Here is a 27691-nt window from a genome sequence, read left to right as displayed (position 1 = left end):
CAGCCTGCATTAATGTGCTTTTGTGGAAGCCAATTATGATATCAGCATTGCTCTGTAGAGTATTCTCAGCAGCTCCACAGTATCATAACAACAGCTGCACAAAATCTGCCTCTAAATCATTTGCCAACTTTCTGCACGTTTGTGGAGCGTGCAGTACCTGCAGCACTGGTGATTGCTGTAGGGAATCTATCCTGTACATGTAAAAGAAAAAAAATCAAAATTAATTTCATTGTTAGCAGGACGTGGCATGGTACAATAATATTGCTAACTTGTGAAGAAAATGAGTTGTCTGGATTCACATTATTTCTTTTTCAAACCTCTTTTTTTCAAAGCAAACTTGATACAAGTAGAATTTTCCTTTAAAGAGCATTAAAAATCTAGTTTGTATGACAGTTTTCACCAGAGACCATTGAGAATGCAAACATTTGCACTTTGTATCAAACCTTTCATTTGCAGACCATCTGCAGGAAACAATCTTCCTTCTGATTGCTTTGTGCCATAACAGGATTATGAAGGGTTATTCTCTTTTGTATGAAGATACCATAAGTAAAAGTGTGTCACTTCCTTGACTGGTGTCCCCAGCTCTCTGACACAGCACAGCATAGCAGTGATGAAAACTGTTCTGATCAATGTGTGCTTTCCTACAGCAGTTCCTAAGTGGTGCCTCTAGAGCACATTCCTGCTGCATGCTCATCATTAGCCATTAGTGCCAAGGGTGGAGCAGTAGAAAAATGACTTAACGTTTTCCTCTTTTCCTGAGGGCACTGTAACTTGAATTTATGTTAGCCAGACTGAGGAAACTAAGTCAGGTTTTGTAAAGAGTTTCTTCAAAAGCTGGGAAGAAATTTTTTAATCTCAGTATCTTGGTTGGCCAGTTCTTCTGTACCTATCAGAGAGATCCTGAAGTTACTAAAGAATTCAGGTTCTGTTGATAAGTGAGGCCTGTTGAGCCAACTAGAGTCCAGATAATTTTAACAGCTCTTCAGGAGGATCTTTGGAGTTCCTGAATTCCAGTGTGGGTTGCATGTGCTCAGCAACTTTCAGGATCCGGTTCTTAATGTGGGACTGCAGCAAGAAATGACTTGTTGATAACTTCATACATTAAAAATTTTATCAGTCCTCAAACTGATAAAATTAGAGGGCAACAAACCATGAAAATTAAAATCATGATGATTTATTAAGGCTGTTATTCAAGGATTGTATTCCTTATGAGGAAATATAATTAACAAAACTGTTTTCCTTCTTTAGCCAGAAATAGCCTATAATGATTTCCAGAGGCTATTTTACTTACAGGGTTTGTTGGGGTTTTTTTTGTTGTTCTTGTTTTCTCTTGTTGTTGCTTCACAAACCCAAGAAATTTGCAACTCTTGTTAACTGAGATTTTTAAACTCAGTGTCGTTATAGCAGTTGGTGCAAGTAGCTTGCCAAAATCAATACCAACACTGAATAAAACCCCCAAGTTTTTCACCTATCCTGTTATGAGTAGTTTAGTTCAACAGACAATGAGCCAAGCTTCAGTCTCAGAACTGTTACAGATTTGATGTGGGACTTCTGACAAATCAATTCCCCTTTTGCTGCTGCTGGTTTTTTTTTTCCTCCACCACTAATGTAATTTCTGCTTAGGCTGCACTCACTCTTTAGCTTCTGCAGTACCTAACATAGCAGCTGGGACCATTTTGTACCACAATCCAATTACTGTATTAATAATAAATGATTATATAATTGTAATCTTAAATTTAGCTTGAATATCTAATTTGTCATTCACCTGCCTCACTTCAGCTACAGCTTGTGGTATTAAAAAGCCCTACCATGGGTTTTTTGCTGAATTGTTCATCCTCTTACATTTTTAAGGTTTGAGTGATATGTAGTGTGTGACAACTGAAACTGGGACCAGAGGTGTAGATCTCCAGGAGTCAGTGTAATGATAAAATGCCCACTTGGGATGAAGAGCAGGCAGTAGAATTTATATACTGACAATATTAATAGAGGAAACTGGACTCATCCTATGCCAGTGCAGAAAGTGGAAGAGGGTACAGGGTAGGGGGGAACCAAAAAAACTAAAAGATTAAGAAAATAATACTTGTTGGGAGAAGCTAAAGAACTGGGCATATTCAGTCAAAAAAAATATCTGAGGAGAGAAACCTGCCTGCATGAATCCAAGAGGTGTTTTGCAGAAGGTATCAACTGATTATTTTCAGTCATTAGGAACAGAGAGGTAGTAATGTGCATGAGACAAACAACGGGAAATTCACTTTGACTGTTTCTTGAAACCTGTGAGAGCTGAGCAGCAGGACAAGCTGCCAGCGAAAGTAGTAGAGCTACTTTGTCTTATTGCCATCATTAGCCCAGTAAAAAAATAACATGAGGAGCAGAGCACAGCAGAGGAGCTGACTAAACTAACTTCAACTGTTTGATACTAACTAAACTGTAATTGTACTGTTTCATACAAAAGAAGTAGTATCCTGACTACTCATAAATCCATTTAGACTAGAAGTTAGAATATTTCTAGTCATTAAAGCAAATTTTCTAGTTCTCCATCTAATATGGTAGCAAGGATGGAATTCAGAAGGCATCCACATGAACTAAAGACAATGGTTACTGCTGAAGTGTTTCTGTTAGGTTGCTGGTGGGGACAGAGGACTTTACTACCCTGCAGAAACTTTGATTTCTGCAGCCTATATTTCTAAAACTGTTGGGGAGAGGGAGCCTTGCTGGCAGCTAACTGATCAGACAGTTTCACTTTTCACTTCTATGTTAAAAGGAATGGAATCTCTTTCACTTAACAAAAAGAGGAGCTGATGAAACACAGCATGATGATTTAGAGCTCAGCTCTGAAAGCTGTATGTTTCAACTGGAATCTTGCAAGGCTGGTGTGATCAGCCCTTTCCCCCAAAGAAAACAATGTCAATTGAGAGAGATTCACTGAGGGAAATGAGAGGTTTGTAGGAGAAGCTCCTAGGGGGAAGGTCATGGCTGTTTACTGCTGATTGGGGCCTCAAGTAATGACTTTGAATTAACATCTGTGATTGCTGAAGTACTAAGAAGACATTGATGCACAATAATGCAGAACCCACTTCATGGTGATGGGGGGCTGTGAAGGAAATAATGGGATTTTGACACACAAAAATACATGTCTGTTTCTGCTAAGGGGTCATTTGCATGTCTGAGGTGAATAGTGTTACTGGAGGGAAGCCGGGCATCTGTTCACTCTGAACTGCTGCTGTTGAGCTTCATGTTTCATACATATTGAAGTCCTAATTTATTCTTGATACACACAGCAAGTAGTCTGTGCTAGAGGGGAGAGTTACAATTGTCTTCATTTTTAGCCCTTGCAGTGTACCTTGGAATAAGATTTCCATTTGGTAGCACTGATTTCACTCCATTAAACTAAAGCCCAGACTCTTCTGCTTTGCACACAAATAGCTGAGTGTGTTGTGCAGTGGGAGGTAGGATAGAGGATGGAGTTAGAAGTGTTAGAACAAGCCCAGCACAGTAGGTGGCAGGTAACTTGGCCTGCCTGAAGATGGTGAGAAATCTCCAGCTGGAACAACTTTAATGATTAAATGAGGTGTCTGGAAAGTTTTGCACGACGTGAGCTTGATGGACTTCAGGATATATTGCAAAATCTATTTATTTGAGGGCTTGAGTGGCTGTACTGCAGGGCTTTGCAGGAGGAAAGAAAGGTTCTTCCTTTGGAGTTTTGATATAAGCTGGAATGAAAATTGTGGAGGAGTCTGGGTTTTCCACTGACTTTTAGTCCTTCCATTTCAGGACGCAGCTCTTGTGAGATGTTATGAGCTGTAGGACTTGAATTTGAAACACATCATTTGTCCTACTGAAGAAAAGACCTGCAAAGTTTGGGCCAAGTGGGGAACTAAGGGTTACTTTGTTTTCTTGACTAGTTGAATTAATTCCAGTATTTATATGTATTTACATTTTGCTGCTGGATGGTTATCATTTGTAGCTGTGTGCCAAAGTATCTCCAGGGCACTCCAGAGTTCTTCATATAGGGATTTTATTATTTAAGTGATTGTCTCCTAAAATATTTTAGTTGCTTCCAGGGTTTGAGACGGGTTTCTGCATGATGCTATGTTGTGCACCCAAACCCAATTTTAAATGCCAGAATTCATGATATTTGAAGCTTCTTGACAGTCAAGCAGAGGTTTTCACAATTCCCTTGCAATGACTGCCCTTCTCCCTACGTTTGAAAGCATCCTGTGGAAGTGACTGGAGCTAATATAGCTTTGCTATTGACCTAGAGAATTTGCATTTGTCCCTAGAGGCAGACTAAGGGTAAGTTGTTGAATCCCAGACACATTCACATACATGCTCATATCTGTTTTGGAAAGAGACTTTCCCTCCTGCCAGGAGTTCAGCATTTACTTCTTGAAGGCGTTTCTGTAGTTCTGCACTGCTGCAGTCGTTCAGCAGCAGGCCTGTTAATGCACACAATGTGCCCTTCCAGCAAAGCCTTTCAGATGTTTTCACTGTAGCATACAGCTGCCTTGGAAAGATTTAAACTGCACCAAAAATGAAAGGATTTTTTCCAGTTCACCTGGAGGGGAAAAATGAGCATCACTTTTCTTGACAGGAGATGAAAGAAAGAGAGAAAAAATACTTTTGGGCCACACATCACAGCACTTATTTACAGTAATTCTCATCATGGCATTTAATTTGCCCTCTGTTGAATCTTCATTTTTCATGTATCAGACACCTACAGCATAGAGCTCTACTGAGCAGAAAAATGCAGTTTGTTTATTTTCTAAAACAAGATTCAGATTAATTGAAATGGGAAACAGCTACAAATACTTTTACTCCTTTTTTTTTTTTTCCACTGCTCCCTCCAGTAAAATAACTTCTCCCTCAGACTTCAGTCAATGTTAGGCATTTATAAAGAAATAGAATAAAGACTCAGCAATTTGTTCTTCAAAGATGGTTTTTGTTCTGCAGCTCACCTAGGTAACTGTGTCCTGTTCCATGAAAAGACAATAATCATGCAAAGATGTCTGATTCAAAGGTCTGACTCATGGATTTCCTGTGATTCCCTGTGCTGAAAGTTAAGCCAGGTTTATCTGCATCAGTGCAAGGCTTGGATGGGACAAGAGGTTGGACCCAATGTTTGCACCTAAGTAGTAATTATTGCTCAGGAGACTTGGCAAGCAATTGCCTGAGGAAATAAGTGGGCTTAGAGTGGACACTAAAAAAAAATATGATTGTAAATGAGAGCATCTCTTGTAGACACAGATAAATCCACTGTGATTCTTCAGTTCACTTCAGACTCCTGTTAAATTCTGTATTATAGAAGCACAGGGATTCTGTTTTCTTACTTTGCTGTCATGCAGACAATGGAGTGAATTTCAATGGAAGATGTAGGCTTTGTTGTCCTAGCCTTGGCACACCTCTGTGTGGGAACTGAAGCGCTTGAATCTTGCCTTGTAGAGCTGCAGGCTGCTGTAAAATGTCATCCCACTTGGGAGCTGTTGCTGTTTTCCCCTCTATTCTTTTATTTGGAAAATATTCAATATTCCAGTGAGTCCTGGAGGCACAGACTTAGGATTTTGTAATAGGGAAATAGAGAAACGCCTCTCAAGACTCAGCAAAAAGCTGAAGTGTTTCAGAGAGTCTCTATTTAGAGCAGCAGCAACTGCTACTGGGAGGCTTCTTTACATATCTCAAAGCCTAGCTCTGTGGCTAGAAGTGTGTTGGTAAATAAAGGAGTAGGTGAAATTACTTTTGACGTATCAGGGAAATGGGTATTTTGTGCCAGATTGGGGGTGGCTAAACTTAAACTCCTTTGCCCTTGGCACAGCTCTGACAGCAGCACAAAGGGAGCTGTAAAAAACCTACTTCAGGTTTTAAGTAACAGAAGGAATTGGAGATGAGATTTTCTGTAGGTTGAGTGGAAGAAGGAGGAGATTGTTACTTCACAGGCATTCAGTGCAGCTCACCATTGCTAGTCAAGCCCAGGGGTGTTGAATGAGAAAAGCTATTAAGAGAAACACTCGAGATGGAGATTAACTCATCTAACTACAGACTTGCATAGCTGATCCAGTCATTCCAACCCTTTAAAGGTCAGTGAAGAGAAACAGGTGCCTCTGTAGGGCAGTCCTTTTTTTGTTTTGTCTTTTGTATGGCCACCTTAGGGTAAAGTCAATTACACCCTTGAAGTGACTTTTCCTCTTCGACTGTAGAATGAGTTTAGATAACCAGCTCAGACCAGATCTTTGTAGTAAAGGAAACCACAAGTTGGGTAAAATCTTCCCACCCTCAGGCATTTGAAGTAGGAGAGAGAAGGAGACTCCACCAAAATTTTTTTTCCCCTTATTGTAGAGTATAGGATGGGATGGGACTGAGATCATGTGTATGTCTGGAGCTTGGTGCTGGTTTAGTGGCATAAGAGTGGCATAGATCCTGCCAGCCTGTCAGACCCACTTGCTGGTAGGCAAGGATTCTTTTCAAGTCTGTGGGTAAGTTGAACATCCTTAGTTTATGCTTCTGAAAGTTGATGCTTGGCACCACTGTGCTTTTAGCTCCACTATTGATTTTGTTAAGACATTTCCTCTTGCTCTGCCTCCAAGAAACAAAGTCAGAAACAAATACAAGAGTTTTCCAAAGAGTTCCTGGTTTGTCTAAAAATGGAAGAGTACCAAAAAATCTTATCTGGATTGGTAGTAGGTGAGAGATGAGCCTCAGCTTACCACAGTGAGGAAACTCTGACAGATCACTGGAGCTGGCCATTAGACAAAGTGCCCTTGGGACAGAGTTTGGGTGACCACACTGGGCTTTTTTTCTTGCAGAAATGGCAGTGTGTGGAAGATGCCAGTGGAAAGCTCAAGCTACACAAGTGCAAAGGAATGGCAAACTTGGAAGCTGCAGGCAACAGCAAAGGCAGCTCCAATATCTTGCCCAAGTATTACAGCAGGAATAGTGAAGACTGCAATTGTGAAGAGAATGAGTACAAGCTGAGCCACGTGGGACGGAGAAAGAAACTCTTCTCCAAGAAAAGTAAGTGAGCTCCCTGCATCTTCTGTCTGCCTCAGAAAGCTGTTCTGAGTTTGCCAACACACTTGATTTTCATGGGCATGGAATTCTGTCAATGTAGCTACCATGTAGAGATCTATGAAACAGTGTGCCTCGAGTTGGGCAGCTGGATTTGAAAATACTTCTGTTTGTAGGAAGGGAAGTGTCATGTAGGGTCCTATCTTTGTCTTTCAAACCCAGGAAATACAGTACACACACTGAAGCAGCAAGTAGCACATGGCTGCATAGGCCATGAGACATGAACAGTGTTTTACAGCAAGTACTCCCATTTTCAGCAGGTGCTGCAATGCTTGGAGCCATTACTGCAGTAATTTATTTTTAATAAGGATGCATGTGCTTTGTTACAGAAGCTGCTTCTAACATCCTTTCCTTGTGCTCACTCAGCAGAGACAAGGCTGACTTCTACCCAGAGATCACGTCCAAGGGGGCTGACTGTTTCTAGTTTCCTTGGCACAGATCAGGTGCTTTTTCAGAAAGCCTCTTTCACTGGCTCTGTGTTAAACCTTAGTCAGACTAACATCTATATTTGAAGTACACAGTCTAATTATAGATTAAAGAGGCAAATGGTAGCACAGAATTATTATTCACTTGCAATGTTTCTTTCGTCTCACTCCACAAATACAGAGCCTTAATTATTTAGCAGATTAGTCTTTCTGTATAATGACCTGGCACAAGCTTCAAACAGAGAGTTTAAATTGATTTTTCTCCCATTATATTTGCCTTGCAAGCTGATTAGTACCTACTAAGCTAATTTTTAGTTGGAAAAAATTATTGGTTACAGGATGAAATTACTCAACTATACTTGCTGTTTAAATAGGTAGCATAGCAGATGCTCTTTAAATAACACTAGAACTTGCAGTTCAGTTTTTTTCTTTTTTTTTTCTTTTTTCTCTTGTAGTCACAGAGAGGAGAGTTCAGTCCTGGAGAGTCAAATAACAAGAGTAGATCGAAGGCACTTAAATGAGAAAAGGAAAACAATTTAATTGAGGGCAACAAGATGCTATCTGATAATACTTAACACTTACTTAAGTGGTGTGCTTCCTAAACATTAATTTTCACAACATCCAGAGGAGATGGTTAAGTGTGCAATTACCTTTAGTTTATGTATGAAGGAGGTTGAGGTAAAAAACAAGTGAAGGTTACTGCCTCTAGTAGAGAATTCAGAATTGTTGGGGTTTTTTTTTTTCCCTACATTCTGCTCAGAAGAGGCAGTGGGTTTGCTATTCCCTTCAGCTCACTTGCCTCATGGAACTGTAAGGCATAATAATCTTTTGCAGCCTAAGATAGGATCACGTTGTTGTTGCTTGTGTGTGGAGTGAAATAATTGCTTCCACAGGTGGATTGTTTTTCCCTCTGCCCACATCAGGGGAATGCCAGGGGGAAGAGGTTAGCTTGGACCTACTGACACAGACTTTTTGATTGGGTGTTGGCTGTACTTTTACATGAACTTCTCTAATAAATCACTCAGAAATGAGCACAAGTTGAAGGTACCATACCCAGGTGTTTCTGGACAGCTCACCTAGGAAGCTGTCTTGCTGCACTGAGAATGGTAAGAGGCTGACCTGGGGACTTGTGATGTGTATTTGGATTTTTATGACCTGTTTCATGAGGCTTGGGTTAAAGTGTAGCCTGTGCTGGGTTCCATAATTCTAGGGTCTGCTACTCAGTTTGATGAGTGCATGGGATAGTACTGCAGCACTACTCGAGTGCCAGTAAAGGCTGTTCATCAGACTGAACAATAGCTAAATGCAAGAACAAGTTCTAAACCAGACTAGGGCCACAGCCACATTAATGCCTTGTTCACAGCAATAGTGTGGTTTTGAAGGACACAACCCTGAGCACTCCCTTCCATCACAATGAGATGGATTTGCAGGGAGCAGTTTGGATGGATTCTAATCTGCAGTCTTGTGCAGAAAACTGAATTGAATGCTCTGCCTCTAGGGTGCACTGAGTGTGTTGCAGACCCTGGTGGGAGTATGAGGATTGGTCTTTCAGAAAGATTAAAACCAGTCATGTGTAGTGAGAACATGTGGTCTAAAAGACCAGACTAAATTGCTGATAGAGGGGCTGGAGCACCAAATGTTTTGATAAAATAATTGCTGCCTAATGTAGGCATGGTCCAGGCCCATTGGCAGGTGCAGCAGTGCATTTAGCAGGCAACAGTGCTCTCTAAATTGAGTCAGTTCAGTTGCAAGACAGGGTCATGACAAATGCACAAGAAGCCTGCAAAGTTCTTACATGCTGGAAACATACAAGCATTAATGTTCAGTGTAGCTGGGCTTGGGTGTTAGGGATGTTTGCATTTCTCTGTCTTCTTTATTTTCCTTAGTATGCTTTTATTGATATTAAAAAAAATAAAGTGAAACAAAGTTCTGCAGTAGGAAGACAGTTTGGAGTGAGCTCTTCAAATCTTTGGCTGTGTTGTGGTCTATTATTTTTTTCTTGCTATGGATTTGATTTCCTCCTCTTGTGATAAACAAGTGCATGTGATTAAAGGAGTTATTAAGCTGCCTGTAGAGAAGTGGTGAGAGGCCACACAGATTTGTAAACAACAAACAGAAGTCTGCACAAAGGGGCTAATGCATTTTTATTCCAATTTTCATGTCATTCATTTTTCTTTTGAGGTAGTCTCAATGCTGGAGCAAAATGACCTTCTTTGTTATTAAAAAAAAAAAAAAAACAACAAAACAACAAACCTGAACATTAAAGATAATGCATTTGAAATACAATTTTTAATGGCAGTTGTAAGAAACTGGATGCTAGAAAAGGTTTTTTTATGGTGGGTTGGTTTTTTTCCCCCGTCTGCTTTGAAGCATCTAAGGAATCAAAATAATATTTGTAGACATCCCTAGGTGCATAAAGCCCAAGATTAAACACCTCTACACCTTTATCTAGAGACTTGAGATATTTCCAAAACTTTGACTTCAAAGTGCCTAATTTTACTTCAGTGCTATAAGGAAAAAAAATGCTTCTTTTCTATAAAATTCTGGAAACTATGTAGACATTATTGGGGGTCAAGCAGGATATAATGAGGCAGTGGTGGATATTTTCCTCATAGCACCTGCAGAAGCAGAATCCTTGTGTACTGCCTTATTCTATCATCATTGTGGTGTTGGAAAATACATCACATCCAAAATCCTTACATACACTGTGTCAACAGAGAAAGCCAAGGTCCTCTGCAGTGTTCCAGCTGAGCAGGAATGCTCCTGCTTTGGGGAAGGTGCCACACAGTTGTTAGAGGTGGTTACATTCTTCTCTGTCCTCCCTGAGAGTACCATCATTTCATTGTTAAATCATTACTTTGGTGACTGCGAAAGAATCAATAAGGTTTGAGTGGTGAGGAAGTGAGGAGAGTTAAAGATGAACCTGAGGGCTGAGCATCTTTTTGTCAGATGGGAAGTCCATGGTTTTCTAATACAACATTCCTTGCTTTAGTCAGCTGAATAATAATTTTGGATACTGCAGGTCCTGCTTTTGCTAGACCTCAGATACTAACAAAACCCAGCTGTTTAAAATCAGGTGTGTTTGAGTCTCTGGGGTGCCTGGGGAAACCTGGAGCCAGCACAGTGTGCTTGCCTTCAGGCTCCAGTGAAGGCAAGCATGCGTGTCAGGTGGGCCAAGACAACACAGCCCAATGCATGGCACGCTGAGAGCTACTTAGCTTTCTTGGGCTTAATGTTTCTCCACACTGCATTTCCAGACTTGGTTCTGAGGATGCAGCCTTTTAGCAGTACCATCTATAAGACAAGTGGTTTCTGTAAGATCAGAGGCATCAGGACTCTTGGAGCTTACCAAAGCCAAGCTCTGATAACTTGAAGAAGGTATTTGGAGCCAAATAGCTAGCAGCCCTACATCTACTTGTGAGTTGTGTGCATAGGTAGATGAATTAGTGTGAAACTCGAAGCTGGGGAAGGACCAGATAATAGCAATGAGGCACTGGTATTTGGAGAGCACAGCACAGATGAGTATTGAACTTATGGAATACCTGAACCAGTTCCTCTGGAAGGAATGGAGTGTGGTAGCCATGGCAGGGCTGAGTCAGCACTGTGGGTAGCAGGTTGTGATAAAACCAGACAAGTCTTTTAGGAGCTGCCTCACTCCAGACCAATTTGTTCAGTGTAAGGCTGGGTTAGTTTGGCTGCAGGGGAGGAGAAACTCCCAGCTTCTAATTCTTCAGGGATGTGTGTGGGCAGCAGTTCCCTGCAGCTATCCACTGAGGTCCAACGTGCTGGATTGGCATATTAGACTTGGAAGGAAGGTAAATTATTAGTTGGCTGAGCTTAACAAGATGAAATGAGGGAACAATTAAAGAAATGGGAATTTATACTTTGAATGGAATTGTTAGGGTGTAGCTTTTGGGAACTTCCTCCTCCTTATGAGAAGATGGGAGTTTCCTTCTCATTTAGTCAGACATTTCCTGAAAGGGTGCCTGGAATAGGGTTGGTCTTCTGGGTTAGCTTTTATTTTTTCTTTCCCTTCAGCACTGACTCACCTGGCTTAATATCAGCAATATACTTTGAACCTCAGGTGGAAAATGTGCAAAGCCAGACAATCCAGCTGGTATTCTACTTTGTGTGTGGCAGGACAAGAATATAGTGCTTGGACCAGTTTCAGGTGGGAGGAGATGTTTATTTCTCTTCCCACAGTCTGCAAAACGGCTTTTGAGACCTCGCACTCCACTTGGCATTAACGTAAAGCTTCTTGAAAGAAGTCACTCTCTGCTAATGCCAAAGCATGCCACTTGACAGGGATATTTCCTTCGTCAGTTTTGGCTGTTCTGCCTCCCATTCCTTTTCTTCCCTTGCTTGTTTTGCTGGGGACACCATCCCAGAGAGAAAGTCAGCTTTTCTGTGGAGCTTGGATTGCAGGAAAGATTTGGCTTCTCATTGGCACGCTGGTTGAGTTTTCCCCTTTACCAGCTAGCACATCTCACAGGCCCTCCTTCTGCTGTGTGTTTCAGCCCTGAGTAAAGCAGAGGTGGCCAGAAGAGTCAAGAGTCTTGATTGTTTCCATTAATGACTCCAAGCTTCATATACAGAATAAAGACTTGAGTGCTGGGCAGGGAGGAGAAGAAAAGTTCTGGTGCTTGGCTTGTACTTTTTTTTCTCAAGGAAGGAGATGATTATGCTTAGTGTAATGAGTGATTCTTAGCAGTTGTTGCCAGTGAGCTGGAAATATAGCCAGAGATGGACAGTAGGGAAGCTGAGATATGGATTTAGACTCCATTACAAGGATAGATTTGTGCCATTCCAGGCCAAACAGAAGAGGAGCTCTGGGGATTTGGGCCAGGATAGAGAACTGTGGGAAGCAGTAATAGTGAAAAAATGACTGAGAATCTCATACCATGTAGTGACAATTCATAGCAAATGCTCCATTTGGCCTTTGGGCTGCAAATGCAGAAGTGAAGTCTGAGGGAGTGCAGAGCACTGGAGGGTGATGCCTTGTGGTAGAAACTTGGTCACTGCTCTGCCCATTGGGAAAACCATTGCAAAGGGAGGAATTAGATCTGGGTACAAGTAAAGATTCAGCTACATTAATCCCTCCTGAAAAAATCGAGCATCTTACATTAAGGAATGAGCACAGAACTGAGAAAAGGCTCAGGATGAACACCGGGAATACCTGGGTTCAACTTCAGGGAAGTGTTGCAGGAATGCCAGCAGTTGGAGCATTGTATGGTGGACAGCAGAAAACAATGGAGAACTCCTGTAAGGCTGATGCTGCCGTTCTGAACTGTCATGGTCAGGTCAGTTTTTAAGGTCTCGCTGCCATCTAGTGACTCTTGGGGGAAGAGCAGAGTCTCTTTGAGCTGTTTGCTCTCAAAGTGATGCTGGACAATTACATTTTCCTTCCCCTCTGCCATCCTGGTGTCACTTGGATTAGATCTGCCCTGCCTCCTGCCCCAGGGTATCCATCTATCCGTGCAAAAGGTAATGAAGCAGCAGCTCTGAGGACAGCTGCAGCAAACACCGTTTGTCATCCCTTTAATTCCAAATGTCACAGTGTGGGATGTGGTGTTTTTCCTCCCCAAAACACCAAGAGAACCAAACTGTAACACGTTCTTTCCACCCCTGTCACTTCCTTTGCGATGCAGAATACAAACCAAGCTATGTCCGGAATCGCTCGATCCGTTCCGTGTCGGTGGAGCTGGATGGAGCCATTTATAACTTGGGGTTAGAGGATGGCTACCAACCTGTCCTACCAAGGAACATCACCAAGCGGCACAAGATGCAGAGGGCTCTCCTTCGTGAGGAGGAGGACAAGGACATGGGGGAATACAGCGGCACTGGTGGCATCGCAGAGTATGCAGCCCCCAACCTGATAAAAGTGACTCACAGGTGAGCGCCCAGGGGGTGTTTCTGAAAGCTTCTGCTGCTGAGGTGGCTGCTTTACAGAAATGTGATAGCTCGTGAGAAGCTTCTTGTGTCCCCTCTGGATACCCAGTCTGGCTTCACCAAGGTTCTTACTCTCATCTGTACAGCAGCTTTTGGGTTTGATTTAGTTTTGTTATGTACAGGAGGGCACAAAGCTACTGAAGAACTCCAGCAGGGTTTTTGTGTCTTCTGCACTTTGGAGAGAGAAATCATGAAATCATGGTCAGTGCATGTTTGCAGTGAGGACAAGCAAAAGTGCTTGCAGCAGTTGTGTGTACATCTGTGTAAGACCAGGAAGGGCTGAACCATGGAAATCTCAGTGTGCAGTTGGTTACCTGGCCTGGCTGAAGACCAGAGGCTCTGACTGGAGTGTGACCTAGTTTCATGTCATAAGTTGCTTTGTATTTCAAACACCAAATCAGTCCTAAGGGAGGAATCAGTCTCTCAGAGCTTTATGTAGCCAGTGCTAGGAGAGGGGGGGAAAAAAAAAATCTATATTGTGAATGAGGTTGGATGGACCAGGAGCACTGGAAAATGGAACACACTGAAAGGGGGTGGGGAAATGGTCTGGGCACTCTAATAGTTAGAAGTCTGTTCCTCAGTGTGCAAGCCTGGGGGCTGATAATGTATCTTCAACTGTACTTAATTAGTTTAGTCACAGTTTCTGTTTGTGAATCGTCAGGAAGTCCTTCAATTGTTATTGATTATGAGCATTAAATTGTTTAATCACTAGCTCATGTAAACAAGGATTGAGCCAGTTAGCTGCTGCTGAAACCCATGAGTTCCATCTGACTTCAGTTTACAGTTAGAGGAAACATAGCTAGGTTAGCATCAGAGATTTGTGCCCTCTTTCCCCACCTCTCATTAGTGTTTTGGACCCATAAATCACTATGTGTGCTTTTCTTCTGGAACAAGTTACATTGGTTTTGCTGCCTTGCTGGGTGAATCCCAAATCCATGCAAGGAGCTGTCAGGAAGGTTCTACATAATTCACAAGGAGCCCTCAGGAACCCTTGCAGAAAAGAAGACAGTGGGACAAGGGGCAGTGGGTACAAACCAAGACACAGGAGGTTTCACTTGAAATTAAGGAGAAACTTCCTTGCTGTCAGGATGCTGGAGCACTAGAGCAGGCTGCCCAAAGAGAGGAGACAGAGTCTCCTTCTCTGGAGGATTTGAAAAGCTGCCTGGACATGTTCCTGTGCAACCTGCTCTAGGTGAACCTGTTTTGGCAGGAGTATTTTTGTTTCTTTTTGAAAGCATTTTAAAACCTGGACTGCATTAGAGGTTAGTGAAACATAAGCACATAGAATTGTGAGAGGATGTCTTGCCTTTGAAGTCAGGGAGATCTTTCCCAAAATTATCCCTTTTGTAGAAAACAGCAAAATTTGCTTGGTTGGTTTGGGGTTTTTTGCCCCCCTTATTTTTATGGGATTGTAATCCATCCTATAAAGAAGTGCTTTATCCTTGTCCCTGTCCTTCTATCACCTAATTATGCATTGGGAAATTGCTTCTGAGTAAGGCTTTCAGTGCTTGCTAGTTAGTAGACATTATTTATGTAGACAGCCTAATGAATAGGCAAGAACTCTGTGCAGCATGATTTACATACAGAAATTAAGCAGACAACAGGTTCTGCTTGATAGGAATATTCTTCCTGAATTTTCCTACTTCTGCAACATTGCCATGGCAACTCAACCCCAAACTTCTTTCCTGGATTATTCTCTTGAATGGACATTGGGGGGGTTTAATTCTACATGTCATTTCCAATCTGGCTTCTCATCTCTCCTGGAAGCTGTGTTATTAGAGCCAGCTGTTTGCATTGCTCTGTGTGTGTAGCCACTACAACAACCATTGTTTGCTTTCCCCTGCCAAGGTGCTACATCCTGGAGAATGACACCGTTCAGTGTGACACAGACCTGTACAGGTCACTGCAAGCTTGGAAGGACCATAAACTCCATATTGACCATGAGGTCAGTGATGTTGTCAGTCATGCACAGTTTGTTTTTAGCATGGTTCTCTGTGGGCTGACAGGATCATGCTGAATGTGTTTGTCTTTGTCCTTCCTTGGAGCCTTTCAAACTTGCTGGCTGATTTCAGAAAACATATTTCAGGGATAATGAAGTTATTACAAGCTTGTGGTAACAGGATGCTGTGTGGAGGGGAGAGCTACAACTGAAGGGACAGCTGAGAAGTGTCATAAGCCTTTTGAGATAAATGAGAGACTGGCATGTCCCCAACCTGGGGAAAATTTCCTTTGGATCTGTTTCACATTTTATTAGCCTTCAACTCTCAAAGAGAAGCCCAAGGAAAAGTGAACTTGGTTCTATGCCTCTAGAATTATTTATTTTGTTTGCTTGTTTAACCCTTGCATTTTGAAATAGAATTAGTTTTCTTTAGGTTTGTGCACAGGAACAGTCTAGAAATTTGCCTATAAAACTTAAACCTGACATAACTCCTGTAATCTCTTACCAAATTACATGAACTGACAGCAGAGCCCTCTGTAAGAACTTGTTTGCTCTCTGTCCTGGTATGGATTGGCATGCAGTAGGGCAGATAGACTCTGCAAAACTTACTTGCTCTGTTAGGCAATTTCACTATCATCATCCTCTTCATACAGCCTACATTTTCTGAAGACAATGAGGAATGCCACCTTTGTCCTGTTGTGCTCCTGATGTAGAGTCTCAGGGCTGGATTCCTTGTGTACTTTTCTTGCACACTGTCCTGTCTGTGCTTCAGCAGCCACATGCTTCTGCTAGGCTTCTGGCCACTGATACCTAGTAGCAGTTTTGCAGTGACTTTGTTGTTTGCACTGGATTGTTTTGGGTTTTCTGCTATGTAAAGAACAGAGGTAGAAGCCCACAACACCCACCTGAGTGGTAATGGGCCATACTATGTGAGCTAGGCTGAATGAAAGCAGGAGTTTCAGTAGATGAATTAAAACCAGGAGATAAAAAGAAATCATGTGGGTGGCACGATGAGCTAGGTGCAAATCCATATCCCATGTGGCCAGGTGTTGTTAAAGACTGCTGCCTGGAATTCTGGAGCCATGCTGCTTTAGAGTACTCCCTTTCTCAATTCCATAACAAGCTGAAATTTAGGGGTTTCCTTTTCCTTTGAGTAAGCTCTCCCCTTGCAAATGTGCAGTAGAGCACAAGAGGAAAATACAATGAAACCAGGAGTGGTTGTCTACCTGTGGTTGTGTGTCTTCCCACTCCCTCCCTCTGCTTTCACATTCAGCACTCAGAGCAGGCAAACCAATCCAGCAAGGTTTCCTTCTGATGTAGTTTCCTTTTGGAAAGACAGATCATCTGAAAGTGCTTGTTGGTCATGGGAGTCATGAAGGGTGGTGAAGAACCACCACAGAATGGGTTTGAGGGATTAGAATAAGACTGTATCATGCTGTGTTTTTTTAATCTATACCTTTACTTTTTTTTTTAGATTGAAACTTTGCAAAATAAAATAAAGAACCTAAGGGAGGTGAGAGGTCATCTGAAGAAGAAGCGCCCTGAAGAGTGTGACTGTAACAAAATAAGGTATTTCTTGAGTACATGTCCAGGTGTTCCTTTCCAGCTGAAACCTGGGGAGTATTTCAGAGTAATTGCTTGTAGTGTGCAGCTGTAGCTGGGTTGTGTCTTCACAGGAGAGATCAGACTCTGTTTTGTAAGTGTTTGCCTACTTCCTATGCTCCTATGGAACACTTTGTTGGACTGCTGGCTGCAGCAGTACATGGCCAACCTTCTGCCAGGCAGGAGTTTAATGGCCTGTGTCAAGTAGGGATGATGTGACAGGGCATGTAGCATGTCTTAGAAACCTGTTAGTTAGGCTTTTGTACCCAAGATGCTGCTTTTAGATACCAGAGATGAAAATTTTAAGCTGCAGGCTCTTTTCTGAAAGCTTGCTTTTCCACCAGGGCAAAGTGTCAGTTGGGTGCAGTGAGACAGGTCTCTGAAAAGAATATTGTGTGAAGTGTGTGGAATAATGGGGTGGGGAGATGAGACTTTCTTCTCACTCAGTTCTTTCAAAGTTGGATGTATTTCTGGGATATATTCCCAGCAACATTCAGCAGCTCTGCCAGGTGGGAGAAGCAGGGATTTAATAGTTGGTGCGTAGTAATTGTATTTTTGTAATCACTGCTGACTTACTGCACCACATTTTTTTGGTCCCTAGTATATCTGGTTTGTGAATTAAGGGCAACAGGCACTAAAATAGTGATTATGCATTCAGGTCTTTGCATAGGTGGTTCATACATAGCCAAATACTTGCAAAATGGCTGTAAGATCAGCCCACAGCTTGCAGGGAAAAATGTTCAAGCACACCCAAAACCTGAGGAGCAAGCAAGCCCTTGCTCTGCAGAAAAACACAGCAGAAAAAGCTTTCAAAAGCAAATGTTAACCCAAATAACATTTGCCCCTGAGAAAGATGTTCAGAGTGAAAAGAGGAGCAGCTGCTCCTGATCATAGTGATCACACAGCAATCTCTGAGCCAGATGTCACCAGGAGCACTGCAGCCAGAGCGGCAGTACAAGTATCACACAAAAAAAGCTGTGCTTCAGGGTACTCTGAACAAGGCAGCTGTGCTAAAGCAGCCTCAGAGAGGGGAGGAAGGATGACTCTTCTCTGTCTCACTGCTGTAACAGAATGAGGCTTTGAACATAACACTTCCATCCCTGGAGATGCAACATGCCCTAGTTCAGACGTGAGGTCCATAGTCCTTGTAGACCATGTGGATTCTGCAGCAGATCACTGAAACACAGACAACAGCAATTTCTTGGGTTGTGCCAAGCCATACATGGAACCCAGGGCAAAGTGGTTAAAAAGAAATCAGGAGCATCCTGAATGGCAAATACCCCAAAAGTTTATATTATAGTCTTATAATCCACTGCTCTTAAAACTGACCTTAACTGAGTTTAACACACTCAGTAAAGCTTGGTGTGATTTTGAGAGGGAATGTCTGATAGTACATGTGAAGAATGTTACATTTTTTAAGTTCAACATAGGAAGCACTTTATTTGTGATAGATGAACAGTCTCACTGAAATCAATGAAGTTAATCATCTGAGTTAGGTAAAAGTGTTTGCAGAGTTGCACTGAATTAGGATTTAGCTTTTAGGATTAATTAATTAAATGTTTGGGGTTTTTTTTAATCTTGAACATGCTGACTGAAGATAGTCTTTAGTAATCCTATTTTGTTAACTTGTTTGTAAGCATTAAATTTATTAAAGCTTTCAGTAGCATTAAGAATTTAAAAGATTTGAAGGGAATTTTAGTCTGACAACTGCCTGAATTGTGGTGTTCTGTTTAGAAAAGAACATTCATTGCACTTCATTGGTGTTGATTTGTGTGGGTGGTAATTTAGTCAGTCAGCCACTACTCCTGCCACTGACTAGGGCTGGCTTTGTCTTTTTATTTTTAAATTGTAAATTACACAGATATTTCTGCAAAGTTTTGTAGGAGTTCCTGGAGATGGAGCCAAAACAGTAAAGCTGCCAGCTAGAATGTGTAGGTCTGCCTCCAACCCCCTCCCTACCTCAGGATACATCAGACACTAGTAGTGCTGGGACAGTTCCATGCATCTTGTTAAAGTTTTCCTGGGACTTCCAGCTAAGAACCACAAAGGAAAAAACCCAACCCTCCAAAACACAACTGGTACTGTTATTTCAAAAGGCAAACAGCAGGAAGGTAGTAGGAGCTTATCTCTTCTCATCTGAACAAGATAGTGAATATTCAGCTGAAGAAATGCTGTAGTTGAATTATAAAGCTATTGATTTTATCTGCCCCGTGCAGAGAAACAAGAACCAATGACAGCTAAAGTGGAAAGCTGTTAGCTGTAAGCAATGTGGCTCCAGGTCGCAATCCAGCCTCAGAGCAGCAGATGTCACTGTGCACACATCAGCTAAGGAAGGAGAGCAGCACGAGGTTGACAAGTGCCAACCTAGCAAGGCTGCTTTGTATTCACCACACACCCTGAATGAATACATCGAAGGGAGAAGTGACACTGGATTAAATCAGTTTCAGATCCAGTATGAGAGTGTGGGAAGGACAGCAGCAATTGTTTTTCTGGTCTTCATCAACAATGCTGGGTTTGTTTTCCAGTTACCATTCCAAGCACAAAAGCAAGCTGAGGCACAAGGGATCAAGTCTTCATCCATTCAAGTAAGTGAAGGCCTCTTCCTTTGAAAGGGGAAATGCAGAAATGGTCGTGTTTTGTCCAAGCACACCAGTTGCAATCAAAGCAAAAGCAGAAGTGTTTCATTTTTCCTGACTTAATACACACAGACACCTGAACAAGGAACCAAGCCTGTGTTGAAGTGCTTGTAAGTTCAGAGATAAGGTCCCTGCTTTGGCAAACACTACATCACAGAATTCAGGCAAGCCTCTAAACCCTTTTGGCTGCTTGCTTTTAGTGTCATTGAACTGCAGAGTTCCATCCAGAGCCATTAGCAAGAGAAACCATTTAATTAAAAAATACCGGTGTGGTGGGTTTTTTTCCCCCCTCCAAGCAGCTTATTTTATTAGTTACTTCATTGTTTTAGGTGTGTTGAAGTATAGCAGAGTCTGCAAGACCCTAATGTTTTATGTGTGCAGGAAAGCCTTACAGGAGAAGGACAGGCTGTGGCTGCTCCGAGAGCAGAGACGGAAGAAGAAACTGCGCAAGCTGCTGAAGAGAATCAAAAACAATGACACATGCAGCATGCCTGGCCTGACCTGCTTCACCCACGACAACCAGCACTGGCAAACAGCTCCCCTCTGGACACGTAAGGAGACTTTACACTGAGTTAGAGGTAGGCAGGTACTGGCTAAACTGGGGAACGTAGCCAAAGCCACATGGTCTTCCTTCTACCAAATTCTCTGTTTGGGTGCTGGCATTATCCTTGCACAATAGACAAGGGAGTTAAAAACAACTGCAAATAAAAGCCTGCAGACACTGTGTTTGGTACAATTACAGGTGGTATCTCTCCATCTGCAATGTTTTCCTAGCAAGGATGACAAGGAAAGCAACTAGCTGAGATCTTGTTTAAATTAGCCATGTCTTGTAGGCTACGTGCAGAACAAGAAGCTGATGCTCGTAGGCTTTAGAGCTCAGGAGTGAGAGAGAGAGAGAGGAGCTAAAGGCAGCAGCTTGTAGCTTATTTCTTTGTAACTCTTCACTTTGCAGTGGGCCCTTTCTGTGCCTGTACCAGTGCCAACAACAACACATACTGGTGTCTGAGGACAATCAACGAGACCCACAACTTCCTGTTCTGTGAATTTGCTACAGGGTTTCTGGAGTATTTTGATCTCAATACTGATCCATATCAGGTACCTGACCACAGACCAGCTCTGGAAATACATTCCTGTTCCTTATTAATGATAAACTGAAATAGCACAGTACTGCTGCAGGACATAGACAAGAACTAAGTCATCTCCTGTAGTATGAGTTGGCTTCTTTCCTGTTCCAAATAAATCAGATGTATTCCTTACTGGAAAGTTACCAATTGTTACTAACAAGAACCTCTGTTTATTGCAGCTGATTAATGCAGTGAATACGCTGGACAGAGACATTCTCAATCAACTCCATGTCCAGCTCATGGAACTAAGGAGCTGCAAAGGCCACAAACAATGCAATCCCAGAACTAGGAACATGGATCTGGGTAAGTGCTTCTCCTGTTACACTCACTCCCCAAGGGAAATAGGGAACATTGGGAAACTTCTGTCAGACAAAAGGATTGTAGTGTTTGTTTATACTAGTTAGTGATGTCCTCCTGAGGTGGAGGGCTGCATGCTCACATTTCTGTGTTTGTTCCATTTGTAATGTTCTTAAGCTGAAGAATGATGCTTAAATATAGGGAGATGCTTGAACTACTGAGATGCAGGGTAAGGAGATGAAGGAACAAAACTGGAGAGAGGGAAACAATACACTACCAAGCTCAGAGGACAATCAGAGTTGGAAGGGACTTCTGGAGTTCATCTGGCCCACACTTCTGCTCAGTGTAGGGACAGACCAGGTTACTCAGGGGCTTTATCCAACCAGGACTTGAAAACCTCTAAGGATAGAGGCTACACAACACTGGTGCTTAAGCTGATCAGGTTTCCCCTGCCCATGTTAGTGCAAGGTAGTTGTAAAATAAGAGTGCATCTAAGAAGGATTGCATTAAGCTACCAAAAGATGTGCTATTGTAACTATGGCTTTAAATGCCAAAGAGAGAAGTCTATTCTTATTGTAAGTTAGTTTGATCCTTTCCCTATCCCTTAAATTTTCTCTGGGTCTTTTTCTTGGATCTGTTCTTTATATTGCTATCAGGTTGTTTTCATATTTAATTATTATAACAAACCAAAGGGTACAGCTACTTGTATTTCTCTGTTTTAAATCCCATTGTTTATACTCCTTAATACCATTAGGTTGACATAAGAAACGCTGGTTTTAAAAACGTATAGCCTTTAGAGCTTGAAGACCCCCACCTCAAAAATGCTCCTATCTACCCGAGCCCAGCGAAGCCCAGAACAGTATTTCAGGGCTATATCATTTAGTAGATGCAACAGACAGAGCTGTGTGCTTTGAAATCAGCAGGTTGGAATTTAAACACACTGCTGGGAAGACAGTTACAGAAAAGGTTCAAATATATCTATACCAATTCACCATCTTTTTTTATCAAGAAGAAGGGAGTGAATATGAAAATAACACAAAATCACAGAGATTACTGAGTCCAACCCTCCCTGCAAAAGCAGGGTCACCACATTTCCATGTTCCTAGTCTTTGGTCGTCTTTGAAATTGTGCCTCACTCTGTTACAAGCAACTGTTAGTAACATTAATTTTTCCTCATCTAGGACTTAAAGATGGAAGCTACGAGCAGTACAGGTATATTTTTTAAAAATTATTGAATTATTATCCTTAATTACCAGCCTCATACTAAAGGAGTTGGTGTGGAAAGGGGAACCACAGGGACAGAGGCTGCCTGGACTGGCATTTGCAAGACCTTCCCACCCCAGTTCCTCTGAAACTGGAGCCTATTTCTGTTCTAGCATGTGCTAACTTTCATCAAAATTCAGACTAAACTCTTTTCCCCCATCTTTCAGACTGTAGTGTTGGTGCTTTTCTTGGTGCTGGTTAACTTTTTTCTCCTTTTGCTGCTTGAAAACTAGGCAGTTTCAGCGTCGAAAGTGGCCAGATGTGAAGAGACCATCATCTGCCAAGTCACTGTGAGTTGAGAGCAGTTCACACAAAGCAAGCATTATGCTTTTCCTTTCTTTCCTTCACTTACTTCTCCTTTTGCATGCAGTACCTTTAACATCATCACCTACTTTCCTGGAATCCTTAAGGGGGAAGTCCTCTAAATTAAGCAAGCATTGAGATACTGCCATCATCATAGACAAGCACTGCTGTACAAAACCTTGTGGTAGATGGTTTGTGGTAATTAGAAGCATTAAGGTCAAGGCAATTTTTTAAACTTGAGCAAAGCTGGATGCTCAGGTGACCAAACCAGTTCTGGTTAACTGATATTAAAAGTTAAGAGACCATTATGTAGGATTTGTCTGAATTTAAACATGTAGCACCTACCTACTTGTGTCTCTCACCAGCCAGAAAGAGCAAAACTGAGTGTAGTCTCTCAGAGCAGGGAGTATGATGTATTTATTTTCTGTTTATCCAAACACAGCATGGATCTGCATGTTTTGTTCTGACGTTATCCTAAGCTCCCCTTTTAAACTGTGGAACCACTCAATTCTCAGATTGCCAGAGCCCAAAGGTGAGATAAGGAGTTTAAAGGCAGGAAAAGTGGTTTCCTTTGCTCTGCCAGTTATTGTGTCTGTACCTCCCCTTAAACAGAGGGTTGAGACTTCAACTCGAAATTAAAAATCGTAAGGCGTCCATAAAATTGTGCAGTGAGAAAATACATACAAGTGCCTTAGCAGGCAGAGTCCATCACTATCAGCTGGGCCAAGAGGATTTGCTCATTTCATGGTAATATTTGACTGGCTTTGGGACAAAAATGAAGCTAGAATTAATGAGCAAAAGTCTTGCACTGGCTGAAGTTTCAGACATAACTGGACTGGTTCTGTCATATACCCACCATGGGTTTTGTACATGGCTCACAGTGTTTCAGTTGTTTTTTCCCTGCATGGCACCACTGAAAATATATTTCTAACTCGTTCTACTACTGTGTTACACACTGACTCCCATTTGTTTTCTGTTAAAGAGGACAGCTGTGGGAAGGCTGGGAGGGCTAACCTTCCCCAACATCTGCACTCCATGAGGATACCAACCGGCCAGAACTTGAATCCATGTTCAGACTCAAGGGAAACCTGTATGACTTCAGAACAAATTCTAATGTTAGCCTGGAGGACTGGACAAACGTTGAGGCTGAAATAGATAAGAGTGTTTGCACTGGTGAGTGAATTACATAGATGCTGGGAAATGCTGTCAGAAATACAGGTCCCTGAAATCCACTATTTTACCTGCTTTCTGCTTTGGATTATACCTCACCTGCTTCACAAGGCATTGTGCTTCAAGAAGACACCACTAACAAACGCTGTCCAGGAGCTGACAGAAGAGGAGATGCAGCCACATCCCAAAGAGGATTGCCATCCCAGGGGGAGAAGAGTACACAGAGCAGGAGTACACTTCAAGTATTTTTCAGTTCAACTGGATGTTCAGATGTCCTGAGAAAAAAATTGAAAGCCAAGTACAGCTCTGAAGCAAGACCTACTTAGAAACAAACATGGATGCTTTCCCCTCAAACTGGGTAAAGGTAATGGTGGAAAAGAACTTCTAAGAGATTCAGGAACTGAAGTGAACAGCATTGAATACCCTCAACACCATGATACTTCCAAATGTCCTCTGAGGATATATTTTAGTTCCACGTCTACTTCTCCATCCTATTGCCACCTCTAGGAAAATTAGAGAAAATCTTGACTAGCAGGACACCAAGGTTTTTGGAGGGGTTGTGTAAATATTGCTCAATATACAGTTTGAAAATAAATTCCTTCAGGTTGTGAAGAATTTTGTTAATAAAAGAGTGGAATGCCCACACACCCTTTCTCAAAATGTTACTTAATGTCACGTAGTCCATTTCAGAATTTATCCACTTTTAAAAGTGCTGAAAACTTTCAGTAAATGTACATCTGAAATTTTAATGAAACCAGATTTGTATGAAGTTGGTTTTTTTATGTGATACTATTCTATTGTATGTTCCAAACCAAACCAGTTCCTTTCAGAGAGCAGAATTTTGCTTAGTAGTGTAACTTTTACATTTATTTTTTAAAAAGGCAGCTCCAAAAAATTCAAAACTTGTAGCCGATAAAGAATAATCTAGTTCTAGTCTACAAAGAAGTAGATGTGCTGAATGACAATTACTGTTGAAAGGCTTTGAAGGGAAAAGCCATCATTTTTCCTGTGGCAGCACAGTGTACAGAACCTGTTGGAGTATTTTCATCAATACACCGTAGCAGCATACTGGGATTGAGAATTGGTTTTCATGTTGATCTAGAACTTGTTTTAAAGGTTAATGTGACAGCCTTGACACCTGTGGCCTTCACTCTAACTTGCACTTGTAGAAATCTGGTGTACAGATATGTCACAGAAGTTACTCTGATGCCCTTCCTGGTTTTGCACATTAAGAAATTCAAGTGGAATTACTTCATGAGGGATAGAGATCTCCTCTGTCACACCCCCATGCACAAAAATACTTAAATTTAGGAACTAAGGGGAAAAAAAAAAACACACAGAAAGCAGCTGTGGATCTTAATTTTTCTGTCTGGCACCTGTAACAGAAGTATGACACAAACAAGCTCAACAGACTGCCCAAAGTTTTCTTGGAAGTTGTTGTTTTCAGTTCTGGAAGTATGCTGATTGTTTGTCTTAACCTAGCCACAGTTGTTGTTTATAACCTGTTACAGATTTCATGGATTATCAGAAACATCTGCTAGGTGGATGAGATCCTGGATTACTACAAATAAGTAAAAACAAAAAAAGACTGAATTTAAACTCACCATTTTTGCTGTGTCCAGAGAAGAGTGCTGGCTGTCTGCCATCGCAGTGAGTACCCAGAAAGAATATGGGGTTAGATTTTTAACAGTTTGCACTTACCTTTGTTTTTGTGTTCCACCTGTGGTTTTGACAAGGTGAGGGGGTGACTGCCACCATCCTGCACGGTCACCTACTGCTGCTGTTACCAGTCAGAAGCTTCAGCAGTTACCATGTCCCTCGATACCAAACACTGAGCCTGTGGGACTTGTGTGTGACACAAGCAGCAGTTGGTGTGTTCTGAAAGGTAGGTCATTGCCCAGTTATGGGGAAGGCTACCCCCTCTTCTCCTTTCAGCTCTGCTGAAGACCATGATTTAAGGTGAAAAACACAAATTCCACACTCACTGTCAATGCAAGGTTAGTTGCTGAATTGGTCCCCAGAGGTGGCAGGTCCAAGTTGTCACTTCTTTAGCTTCTATGGCCAACTAGGGAAAATGTCAATCATTTGCTATAGGTTAGGTCTCCTGAGTAACAGCACCAGATTGTCTCTGCCCTTTCCAGGATACAGTTATCAGCCTTAAGGTATCAGCCAGCCAATACACTGTGCCACCAAGGTCTGATTTTTAAATAGAAACCTTTATTTACATTATTATTAACATCCAAACACAAAAATCAGAAGAGCAGTAATACCTTACAACCAACTCTTTTTTTTTTTTTAATAAATCAGCCCCCATGATTTTTCTGGGTTTTTTTTTTTTGCAAAATAAAAGATACAGATATTATTTCAAGCAATACTTATGTAAACTAAACTTAAATGCAGTTCTCAATACTGTATGCCTTCTCCTGAGAAGTTTTTAAAAATATTGCTCTCAGAATTACACGGTTCCATACTTGCTGTATTGTTCTGTCATCTGGTAGCCTGCACAGAAAGTCTAAAATAAACATGTGTGCTAATTGGTACAACATTCAAATAGTTTGTTTTGTGACTGAAAAAGTGGTCCTGATTTTCTAACTAACTTCAAAAGCACTATTTTAAGCCAAGATTGAAAGAAGTAAAAAAAAAAAAAAAAAAAAAATATCAAAATCAAAGTACTACATAGCAATTGTATAAAAATGTGGTTTCTGTGATCAAGAGAGTTAACAGAGACAGCAAAACAATGCTGGGTATGCAGCAGTGAGCAGTGGTGGCTATACCAGCTCATTCTTCTCTTACTGCTGAAGGCTGTCTTTCCAAACCATTCAGGAAAACCTACTGCTGTAGGACCAAAATAGAATTGGTGGAGAGAGATATACTAAATTTCAAGGATTCTTCCACCAGATTTCAAGGTCAGTGTTACTCACTGCAGTAGGTGAGGTTTACAGACTACATGTAGGATCATCACTGCCAAGAAAAGATGCCATTTTAAAAAATGCTCCACTGCCCCCTTAAGTCTGAACTAAAAATCTTTGGATTCAGCAAAAAAAGTAGATACTGGAAAGCTTCAACATTGTAAAGACAGATGAGAAAATGATGATCCTTTGTGACATCAGTCAGGTACCAGTTTTACAGAGATGTAGAAATAGAATCACTCTTTTTGAAAGAAAAGGGCAGGATGTCTAAAAGCAAGATACGGTCTAAGAGCTCACCTAATGAAAGTAATCTATGTTTGTAGTTTCCATCAATATAATGAACAACTACAAGATATAAAGATTGTTCTACTCAGATTTTATATAAAAAGCAAGAGATTGTTGCCTGTCTACTTCAGTAGGCAGTACTTGAACAGGTATGTTCTAAGGAATAAAATAAAAAGTTCCTTGGGTTTTTAAAAGCTTTGCATTAAAAAACACACAACTTGGACTGAAGGTTTCAAACAAAGACTGCCACCTAAGCTAGACATTCAGTGCTAAAGCAAGGTTGCGTAACGTAGATAACTGAATCTACCTTCCCTTTGGAACACAACTGGTTGTATGCTAAGGATGAACTTTCTGAGAACTGTTCTAGCTAAAATTAGTTCTATTAAAATGGAAGATCACTGAATGTTCTGAACAACACAACCACCTCTTGCTTACAGCACCAAGAAGAAGCGATCAAGAACACGATTTTGTTTACTCACTTGGGAGAAGTCAGTTTTCCATTACACAGTGAACAAGAGAAGAAAAGCACCACACATCTTAAACATTTCTGGGTCATCCCTTATGGAAGTTTAGACGTTTGACTCGGTGTAACTGGCTGAAACTGGAGGAACTGCAGAGGGATCTTAATTTCAAGGAACCAAAATCCTATCAGCAAATAATAGGAATAAATTTGTAACAAGACTTAAATACTGATATGAGAGTAACCTGCTTAGAAAATACATTCATTACT

The 27691-nt window shown here is 41.5% G+C and overlaps 1 protein-coding gene across 5 annotated transcripts in view; it reads left to right on the top strand.

Annotated features, from left to right (window-relative positions):
• The window catches only part of SULF2 (sulfatase 2), a 58857-nt gene extending 35247 nt beyond the window's left edge, over positions 1-23610 (top strand). The window contains exons 10-21 of one of the 5 annotated variants that reach the window (XM_054391800.1): positions 6798-7005; positions 13133-13376; positions 14479-14481; positions 15282-15378; positions 16847-16941; positions 19500-19559; positions 19992-20161; positions 20563-20705; positions 20914-21037; positions 22213-22243; positions 22528-22584; positions 23580-23610. In XM_054391800.1, coding sequence (XP_054247775.1) covers positions 6798-7005; positions 13133-13376; positions 14479-14481; positions 15282-15378; positions 16847-16941; positions 19500-19559; positions 19992-20161; positions 20563-20705; positions 20914-21037; positions 22213-22243; positions 22528-22584; positions 23580-23610 — 1263 coding nt within the window. The remainder of the gene's footprint in view (positions 1-6797; positions 7006-13132; positions 13377-14478; positions 14482-15281; positions 15379-16846; positions 16942-19499; positions 19560-19991; positions 20162-20562; positions 20706-20913; positions 21038-22212; positions 22244-22527; positions 22585-23579) is intronic. The other 4 variants (XM_054391798.1, XM_054391797.1, XM_054391801.1 and 1 more) reach the window with 4 other exon arrangements.
• Positions 23611-27691: the final 4081 nt, after the last annotated feature.

This window comes from Indicator indicator, chromosome 24, assembly GCF_027791375.1.
Source record: "Indicator indicator isolate 239-I01 chromosome 24, UM_Iind_1.1, whole genome shotgun sequence".
NCBI lineage: Eukaryota > Metazoa > Chordata > Aves > Piciformes > Indicatoridae > Indicator > Indicator indicator.
The sequence above is the reverse complement of the archived record's forward strand: the minus strand, read 5'-3'. Positions and strand labels throughout refer to the sequence as shown.